We start from the raw sequence: 10,530 nt of genomic DNA on the forward strand, positions 1-10,530 counted from the left end.
TCACATTCACTAAGTTTACAAACTTTTCCAACAAAACATGCATCCATATCTTACCCATGGCAAAGCAAGATTTGTGATCCTGTGGATAGTCCTTTGGACTAAAGACTTTGGCTGCCTCAAAGAGCTTCAAATATGAAAATCTAACACTTAGACATGAGATCACTCTACCAATAAATTGCCTACCCATTGCTATGCAACTTTCCCAAGAGTTTAGATTTACACATGTATCCTGCTCTCCCAAAGCATGAGTATGTAGATGATATACTGCATTTGCATGAGTATCAGTTTGATAATGAAGATATCCATCCTTAGCATTTGTAATAAAGACTAAAAAATACTTTGTTCCTTGCCGCCCGAAATCACCTTGCAAGAATCTAGTCTCTAAGCCGCCCGAAATTACCTTGCAAGATCCTAGTCTCTAAGATTTCCATGGTAAAAACAAGATCCGTACCAATGGATGTGATATCAACGTGCTCACATTGAAACTTTTTGTTCAAAATATTCAAGTAATGAAAACATTTGCCATCAAATGCAAAAAGAACTGCACCTTAAAACAAGTAAAGTAATCATATCAATCACATCTCTCATGCATCCAAATACTCAAAAGAGCAGGCATAAGCTTAACAAGCCTCAGAGCAACCTCACCACGTGATAGCCAACAGACATCATGCATCTTTAAAACCTCATGCACTGGCAACTGAAATGCATCAGCAATCTCTTTGAGCTCTGTGTGTCTTTTATATGAACTTCTTATCCACTTGTAACATTTCTTAGCTCCCTTCTCAACAAGCTTGAAGATGGGAAAAGGCTCTAATGCATCCTTTGCTGCCAATGCCTCCCGGTGAGCAATGCAATGTACCGCAACCAAGTGAGGCACTTCTCTTGCAAATTTTGTCACAAGGCCATTTTCTGAACCAGCCATGACACTAAAACCATCTATGGAAAATCCCACCAACTTAGATTTTGGCAAACAAAACTCCGAAAGGTAAGCACAAAGACTTGCATATAATGCATCAGCAGCAGCTGAACCATTGCTTGTAGCAAGCAACCTCATAAACCGATTACAAAAAACTGGACCTTTTCCCTTATCTGTACGATATGTAATGTATATTATCATTTGATGATCACATGAAATATCTGTGCTCTCATCCACCATCAAAGAAAAAAATGGACTCTCTAAGATTTCAGCACAAATCTTCTCATAAAAGAAAGAATGGCAAGCTTGTAGAAAAAGCTTTGCTGCATATGTAGAAGTATAAGCTGCATATGATTGATGCAAAGGAACATTTGGTACATTAACTCCTCAACATTTTGTTGAAAGTCTGACAATGGTTTTTCTCTCATAGCAAGAAAATAAACCACTTGAATAAGCAATTTAATCCTTAATGCCCTCTTTTCTTCCTCACCGTGATGTATGGCCTGCATGCGCTTTTCAAGTGGTATGGTTGTTCCTTTCTCTTTTTCTATCCACATAAGTCTAGCTTTTTGATGTATTGCTTGCATGCGCTTTTCAAGTGGTATGGTTGTTCTTTTCTCTTTTTCTATCCACATAAGTCTAGCTTTTTGATGTTCCTTAGATTTTTCATGACCTTCTAAGGCAAGCCTTTGCAAGACTGTACTACCAGTTGTAGCAAACACATTCGACATTCTAAAATGTGTACTGCAAAGACAATGAATCCTTTCTTGCCCATCGACATCATGTGCTGAATAGCTCCATTGAAAATACATCTTCCAATGTTCTCTATATGAACGTTGATATTTTTTTTAAAGAAGCTTCATGATCATTAAACCTCCTTTCATGTGTAGCATATTGATCTTGTATCTCATGTAAATTTCTCAATGCATGAGAAAGAGGTGAGGTAGGATAACTAGATGATAATTCTCTAGTTTCATCACCCATATTCTCTAAACGAACATTAAGATCAAAATCAAATGATGCAATATCTTGCAAGCCACATGATGCAATGTCTTGCATGCCACTATGAGTTTTCAATGCATTGGAAGGTGATGTAGATCTATATGCATCTCCTTGGGATTCTCTCTTTCGTGAGAATGCAGTAGATATACTCAATTGAAGAGTGTCTTTCTTAGGGCGCCCCCTTTTGGATGAAAAAGCCATATGTAAAAACTATAAAAGTTCAAATAAAATAAAATATGTCAATAATGATAAAATAAAATATGTCAATAACTCTCTCTCTCTCTCTCTCTCTCTCTCTCTCTCTCTCTCTCTCTCTCTCTCTCTCTCTCTCTCTCCAAATAGAACTTAAAAGCAACTAATAAATAACTTATGAAAATTTTTCATTTCAATAAATAACTTATTAAAAACACTCCTAACTCAATCCATAAATAACTTGTAAGCATTTACCATTAAAATTTGAAGTAATTTTAAAAAAACTTACCAAATAGTGTAATCAACAGTATTTACCATTAAATTTTGAAGTTATTTAAAAAAATCTTACCAAATAGTGTAATCACCAATATTTACCATTAAATTTTAAAGTAATTTTAAAAATCCTACCAAATAATGTAATTAGCGGTCCACCTAATGATGGGTGTAGCAAAATTTAGCCTTGCTAAGTGGCTACCAGTAGTAGGATCAAGCAAATTCAAAATGAGTCTTCAGGTTGTGGTGCCACTGGGCAGTTTGCAAGCATACAAGGCAAAATGGAAAGCATAAGATATTAAAAAGAGAGATTCAAGTTTCAACCATTCAAAAGCTGCTATCTTGAAATTTATATCCCCAGGCAAAAAAAGAAAATGCTATCTTGAAATTTATAAGGTTTAAAGTTTAAATTTATAACTTTAAACCCAGCCCAAAAAAAACAACCACTTGGCACTGGGCCACGGGATTGAGGCTGCACGCACTGGTGATGACTGGTTGGTCGACGTCGGACGAGCTGAAGGCTGAAGCCTGAGCAGTGAGACGAGCTCGAGAGGAGTAGTCGACGGTCATTCAGAGGACTCGAGGTCGGAGGAATGGTCGAGCGTTCAGAAGGGCACAGGTGACTTACGGGCGTGGGTTCAAACTTCAGAGGGCACGGCCTGCGGGTTGTGCAACACTACAATGTGAACGAGCATCGAGTGGTCGAGACACGGGGCCTAAGTCGTGAACGGTGACACACGGCCTGCGAGTTGTGCTGCGTGCAATGTGAGCGAGTGGTCGATGCCGGACGGACCACTGGTCGTTCACAAGCAGTCACTAGTGGTCGACGACTCGAGAGTCGACCCTCACGGGCCACAAGTTCCAGAGGTGGTCGACGAGTCACGACCCTGCTCAAGGAGCCAGACGGATCATGGAGGAAGAGGGCACTCGCGAGCTTCGAAGAGTGGATGGAGCCTAGAGGATAACTAGAGTCTAACTCTAGAAGTCAAAGAAGACCGTGAGGCAGCACCGAGCAGGCTTGAGCGAGAAGGCAGGGAGATCCCCTTTATATAGGAAGAGGCTGGCGAGGCTGGGTTGCTTGAACCTGGGGGCGGAGGCTGGACCTGGAGGCTGGAGCCTGGAGGTTGATTCCCGAATCACTGAGAGTCGAGAGCTTGGTGAGAGCCTGCGAGGTGGTCCAGTGGACGTTGAGGCTTTCAGTGCAATTAAACTATAATTATGAAAATTAAAAGTTCACAACTTATAATTTAATCATCTGACTGGAGTTTGGTGGACCGTGGTGGCCGTGCCATTTTAAATTTTTAATACGTTATTAATAATTATTTAGAACTTATAGCCTTATAGGCTATTTAGAATGATTAGAGTCTTAGACCAATTTTAAAATTGGACTTGTCACTTAAGTCTTTTAATTTTTAAAGTTTATAATTTTATATTTATTAATATAAATAATTTTTAAAAAATATCAAAAAATACCGTTCTATGGAAAGGCCCCTTTTTTTTTATCTCAAAAAATACCCTTCTATAGAAAGGCCCCTTTTTTTTACCTCTCTTTAAGAAGGGCTATTTTTTTAACTTTACCCTTCTATTGAGGGTTCAAAGTTTTTCTTCAATTCTTTTGAAGGCCAAATACCCCTTAAAAGGGTGTGGCAAGTTGCAAAAAATAAACCCGGTGATCTTTTTTTGAAAGCCAATTTTCGAAGTTCTCTTAGAAAATAAATTGGTACCAAAGTTACAATGCCATTGGAGTAGGCTTTGAAGCCCGCTACGGGCTTTCACATTTTAGCACTAGGTGTGTGGCAACTCACTTTGTTGCCGAAAGGGCATATAATTGAGCCACACAACGTAAAGATTTTTAGTTAGAGTATAAACACGTCTTGAAAGTTGATGGGGGGTGAACATACTCTATGACATATGTTGGTGATGAGTCCTAACCTTGTAATTCATATTGTAAAAGCCCCCCTTTGGTCCGTAGATGGTCTTGTCATATGGAAAACCATGATGTGATGTGTGGCCTAAGATGTGATACACTATCTCTGCAATGAGAGGTCCCTTGAACTGAACGGGGGCCTTGATAAACTAATGAACGTGTTGTGCCCCTCCTCCTTCCGCTTTGCTAAGTGACATGCTAACATTTTGTGATAAGATTCAACACCCAAAAAATTGTCAACCTCTCTTGCCAAATTTATTTTATTTTTTTTGCCATCAAAGTGTCACTATAATGAAGTTAACAACCTAGAGCCCATGGTCATGCTGAAGGCAGTTGGACGGTACGTTCCATCAGGGCCAAGAGCCAATGGGTAATTATGATTAAAAAAGAAAAGAAAAGCGACACGTGGAGAAAACTTGAGCAATAAAAATTTTGCTGATGACGGACGCAACCGTGTAATACCACTTTCTAATTCTTAAGGGGTTAACGTAGATCCACGTAGGTTTGCAATGTGATGGTGCTCGTGTGAGAATCCACGTAGGCCGCTTCCCTCAAAACAGGTATTCCTGTGTCCACGTAGGCCCGCCGCCCGGGACGAGTTCTCCCATTCTCTCTCCCTCTACACACTCGAGTTTTCATCATTGTAGACTCCCCATTCTCTCTCTAAACTCTCTCCCTCTACAGTGTAGAGACACTCGTGGCTCTCCCCCTCTCTGCGTCCGCGCGCGCGCACTCCCAAAGTTTTCATCATTTTACACCGCGCGCGCGCCTCCCTCTCTCTCTTATCTCTCTCTAGACACACACTGACATTCTCTCTCTCTCTCTCTCTCGACATACTGTGACTCGTGACACACGCGCACCCTCGACACTCTCTCTCTCTCTCTCTCCTCCCCCTGCAACCTTGGAGTGCACCGCTCAGTCTGCAGAGAGCTTGCTTTGATCTGCAGAACCTACGGCATTTGAAATCCCTTGCCTTGGAAGTTGGACACATTCAGGCCATTGCTTCTCTGGGTTGGCTATAATAGTAGAAGCCAGCTTTTCTTTCATAGAAAGGGAAAGGCCGTCTTCTTCTCTTTTCATTCGTTTGTGTGTGTGCGCCGTGCGGCTCTCTCTCTCTCTCTCTCTCTCTCCCTCTCTCCCTCTCTAGCTGGTATTCTCACCTTTCGCTTTCTCTTCTGTTGTTACTAGGGGTGCTGCTCCCACCGGTTGTTGAGAGCACAGGAAAATAACAAAGAAAAGCTACAATAAGCAACTCGCTGCTGCTTTGCCTGCGTGGTACGTACCGTCCGAAAAGCCTCGTTCATTAGCCTAGCATTAGCTAGTTTTTTGGCCTTTCAATCACTTCAAAGTTCACTTCTTCCTCTTTTCTGAATGCGACAGTAGCGCAGTGTCCTGTACATCTCCAGAAACTTTGCAACAATTCAAACGTTGCTTGTATCATAAGCAGCTGCACACCACCACCATTATCATCATTTCATAGGAGCGATGCGTAAGGTATGCATTAGTCTCCTGATCTGCTCTTCTTTCTTAGACTCGTTTAGCTATCTTCTCTATCACACACACACTCTCTCACACACACAGCGCTATTATAGTGCATGATATACTTATGGAATGCTACACTTGAGCAGCATTCCTTTACGACTTTATTTTCATTTTGATTTTTTCTCTGGAACAGCAAAGGACTCAGGAGTTGCTTTTGCACCATTATTCACCTCTGGGAAAGGTTGTAGGCTGTTTTGATGCATGCCTTTAACGAGTTTCTGTATTGGTCTTCCTTAAAAATGTTGTTCGGAATCAAATTTCGTTTTTTCTCACTTCTGTCTGGGTCATAGGGCTTTCTCTATTCCTAAGCTCATTCTACTCCTACCGTTGCTCCCATGCTTATGTGAACTTGTTCTGAGGTGTTTGTTCTGTATGGTCCATAGCCTTTCAGATAGCTCTCATGGACGCTGGTTGTAAGAGCTGCAAAGAAATTGGGGGGATTGCACAAAAAAGGCGAAGAGTGTCGTGAGGCGGTGGAAGCAAACTGTAGTCATCAAGGCAAAGCAGACATGACCAGCAAGTTGTTTCCTGCAACTCCTCGGCCAAAACCCCGGAGGAGCCCAGGCTTAGACTTGGTAGACAAGACCCTGCCAACAGCCAAACCTGGAACCAGCCCTCTTGGAGAAAGTATGCCAAAACCGCTGCCTGAACGAAGGTCTCCTCGTCCTCCCAACATAGAGGTAATGTTAAAAAATAGTTATCTTAGCATTGCAACACATCTTCTCATTTGCATACCTTAGGCTAGCATTGCAATGCATATTTTCATTTGCATGCCATAATCTTTGGGCACATCCACCGGATATGAATCACACGGATCCGGCAGCAAGCATACTACTCATGGATGATACATCTTAGCATTGCAACACATCTTCTCATTTGCATACCTTCGGCTAGCATTGCAATGCATGTTTTCATTTGCATGCCATACTCTTTGGGCACATCCACCGGATATGAATCACACGGATCCGGCAGCAAGCATACTACTCATGGATTATACAATTTTGACCGCCATGCATCGTTTCTTCGCATTAAGTTGTGGCTCTTTTGCAGCAGAAAAGAACAGCACCCAGCAGGGGTGCTGAGCTCCACCAGGTGCAAGAGGATCTCGCCAAAACAAAGGAACAACTAGGCTTATTGGAGAAATCCAAGTCAAATTTGATGCAGGATCTAGCTCGGGCAAAGAGAAACGTGGAAGAATTAACCGCCAAACTCAATGAGGTCGACAAGGCTTCTAAAAGGGGCAAGGAGGTGGAGCATGCCAGCTTCACCGCGGCCGAAGGCTGGAAAGTGGAGCTAGATGCCATGAAGCAGCAATATGAGGCAGCACTTTTGGAGTTGCAGACAAACAAGCAAGCCATGGAGAGTCTGAAACATGAGCTCATAGTTTGTGTGGAGGCCAAAGATGAGGCTGTGAGACTAGCTGGGGAGGCGATGAATGCAGCTGAGTCCACAGCAAGGCGAGTAGAGGAGCTCTCTGCTGAGCTTTTCACAACTAAGGGGTCTCTTCTTGCAGTGGACTCTGCAGCCACCAGAATGGATGAATTGATGGATGAGCTCTTAGTCACAAGGCAGAGTCTTCTCGAGGCTAATACATCCTGTGAGAAAATTGCACAGGAAGGGGCAGCCATGTTGGCTGTCAAGGAAGCTAGCTTGAAGGAGATAACCGAGTCAGCTACTAGTGCAAGAGCTGAAATACAGGGCCTGAAAAGAGATCTTGCAGAGGCAAAGAACTCAGAAGCGCAGCTCAAAGTTCTAACCTCAACTTTGGAAGCTCTACAAAATGAGCTTGCAGCTGCCAAAGAAGCCGAGCATAAGGCTTTGAATGCAGTGCTGGCCTCCCAAGGAGATACTGAAAGGGCCGAATTAGAAAGGGAAAAAGCAAAGAATGCTGAATCAGCTGCCCTGACTTTGCTAGCCAAAGTCTCTAGAGAGCTAGAAGAAGCACATGAGAAGCTTGTCAAGGTGACCTTTGAAGGGGCTGCTCTAGTTTCATCCCTCGAGTTTCTCAAAGCCGAGCTCGAAAGAAGCCAACTGGATGTCTTGGATTTGAAAAGTAGAGAGACCAGTGCAAACCTCAAAGTAGCAGAGCTGCATGCCTGTCTGGGGAAGATTAAGGAAACAAACCAGGCAGAAATGATGATGCTAAAAGAAAGGGAAACATCTGCACATGCCACGGTTGAGTCTTTGAAGACAGAGATAGAAAGGCAGAAGTTTGATGTGGCGGCCGTGGCCGAGAAGGAGTCTGCTGCAACTGCAAAAGCTGCTGCTTTGGCAAAAGAGCTAGAGAGAAGTAAAAGAGAGACGATTGAGCAACAGAAACATTCCACAGATGAAGTTACTGCCCTGAGTAGAGAACTGGAAAGAAATCAAGTAGAGTTGATAACACTCAAGGAGAGAGAATCTGTGAATGCTACCAAAACTGCTACTCTCATGTATGATCTAGAAAAAAAGCAATCAGAGGTGGTGAATCTACAGGATAGATTGTCTGAAATGGATGCCAAAGCTAGAGCCTTAAGTGTCGAGCTGTTGACATTCACTGAAAAGAGCAGCATTAGGCTTGCTGAGCTTAGGGAGAGTGAAGCAGATGCCAATGCCAAAGTTGTCACCCTGAACTCCGAGGTTTGTGAACTGAAACAAGCCCTTGAGGAGGCTTTGAAAGCTGGCAAAGAGGCCAAGGAAAATTTGGCCAATCTTCATGGATCCTTGCAAAAGGCCATTTCAGAGAAAGAAGAGGCCAAAAGGGAAGCACAAGCAGCCTATCAAGAAGCTGAGCTAAACAAGCAGAACGCCATGGTTGCATTGGCCAAAGCTCACGCTGCTAGCGATGATGCCATGAGAGCATTGGAAGCAGCTCATGCAGCCAATAAGGTGGGAATGGACGAGGCAATCTCTGCTAAATCAGCAGAGGCGGCGGCCCAACTGGCTAGAGAAGAAGCTCATGCAGCAAAGGAGAAATTGCAAGCTACAAAGAAGCAAGCTCAGATGGAAGTTGAGGAGGCCAGAGAAGAGGTTCAATCAGCAAGAAAAGAGCTTGGAATTCTCAAGGCTGACATCGTGATAGAAAAAGAGAAAGCAGATGCTGCCAGGGGGGAAGTTAAATCAGTGCTGGATGAACTGGAGAAACTGAGAACAGACTTTGTCAAAGCTCAAGTAGATGCTAGGGAGGCTAGAGATGCTTGGGCAAGTGCAGAAAGCAGGCTTCAAGATGCCACAAAAGAGATGGAGGCATTAAAATCAAGTGGCTCAAGAGAGGAAAGCAATGATGATCATCAACAAGTGCAGGCTATCTCAATCTCACATGAGGAAATGGACGACTTGAAAAAGAAGCTGCAAGTATATGAAGAGCAACTGGTGGCAGCCATGACTGAGGTGGAGACTTTGCAAATCAGCAACGGGGAGCTCTTAATGGAGCTTGAGGCTGCCAAGGTAGAAAGGGAAGTGAACAAGAGGGCGGTCATGGAGGCACATCAGTTCCTGATTGACACGGAGAAGGCGAAATCGGTCATGGAAGCCGAGATACAAAGACTTCTAGATGATAGCAAGCTGTGGAAGACATCCAAAGATACTAGAGATATACCAGTGCATTCAGAGATGAATGGCACTAGCCAGCTACTCTCTGAATCTAGAGAAGAGAAACCACAGCCAGATTCACCAGCGCAAGAAATGGATGTGAACATAGCTCTTCCAGATGTAGATGAAGAAGAGAGAAAGGAAGAGATGGTCGAGAAGGAAGACGAGACCACAGCCCCGGAAGCACCTCTGGCAGTAGTAAAGAAGAAGAAAAAGGCTTTGCTCCACAGACTGCATAGCTACTTAGACAAGAAAAAGAGTCCACAAATACCTTAAAACCTTAAAAAGCCATATCCTATATGACCTAAAGATGCGCACTTACTTACCTCAAGCTTATTGTTTCCCTTTCTTTCTTTCTTTTTTCTTTCTTTCTTTTTTTTTTTCATCAACTTCCGGAAGCTTTAGTTGTGGATTTTGGACATTTTGTTGGCAACCCTTCATAAGCCATTGTTTCTGTACATGAAGCTTAGCATTGAAGGTATATTTTGTGAAGATGGTGTGTTGGCTACAAGGTGTTCTCATTTACAGTGCACATTCATATTTATGAGGTGGGCTATAAGGTGATCTCATTAGCGGGTGGGGACTGATGTTTTTCCTCAATTTTATAATGGAGTTTAAGGTCGAACTGCGATTGTACCTGATTTTAAAGTTGGCATACAAACGGTGTAAGACATTAATTCTTCGTCTGCATATTGATTTTAAAGTGGACCTATATATGCCAATGCCAAACTAGTTTGTCTTGTATACTTATTTTCAGCGGCCATTTAATTGTAGTGTTAGGGTTCAGCTTGACTTAAACAAAACCTAAGCTAAACAGCCAGGACGGGTGTGCGCCAACCATAGAGTGTGGACACCACACCACACAAAGGCGCAGTGCACACATGTGGGCTTCAAACACAAGCAAGGCTTTAAGCCCTTCCAACTAGCCAAGCCAACCCACCCATGCTCGCGTGCTATGGGAGGCTATCACAAAGGCTATAAGTGTCGACTCCTGCTTGATGCATGCACCAACCGATGCCAATGTTTATGACGATGATGGTGATGACTATGATGGTCTCCTTCCTATTATGTGTAACAATTTAAGGCTTTCTCCTGCTGTTATGTGCAT

At 43.0% G+C, this 10,530-nt stretch overlaps 1 protein-coding gene across 5 annotated transcripts; it reads left to right on the top strand.

Moving 5' to 3' along the window:
* The first annotated feature begins 5,460 nt into the window (after positions 1-5,460).
* Positions 5,461-9,880, top strand: LOC147637916 (uncharacterized). 5 transcript variants are annotated; one of them, XM_086799758.1, is made up of 5 exons: positions 5,461-5,585; positions 5,691-5,804; positions 5,986-6,033; positions 6,236-6,532; positions 6,903-9,880. In XM_086799758.1, exons 4-5 carry the CDS (start codon positions 6,362-6,364, stop codon positions 9,696-9,698), a joined length of 2,967 nt encoding a protein of 988 aa, XP_086655884.1. In that variant the 5' UTR covers positions 5,461-5,585; positions 5,691-5,804; positions 5,986-6,033; positions 6,236-6,361; the 3' UTR covers positions 9,699-9,880. The 5 variants fall into 5 exon arrangements, with proteins under 5 accessions (XP_086655884.1, XP_086655885.1, XP_086655886.1 ...); XM_086799759.1 differs by lacking the exon at positions 5,986-6,033; XM_086799757.1 differs by having other exon boundaries at positions 5,583-5,804.
* Positions 9,881-10,530: the final 650 nt, after the last annotated feature.

The sequence above is a fragment of the Cibotium barometz genome, chromosome 6, assembly GCF_041138505.1.
Source record: "Cibotium barometz isolate CiBa-2024 chromosome 6, ASM4113850v1, whole genome shotgun sequence".
Taxonomy (NCBI): domain Eukaryota; kingdom Viridiplantae; phylum Streptophyta; class Polypodiopsida; order Cyatheales; family Cibotiaceae; genus Cibotium; species Cibotium barometz.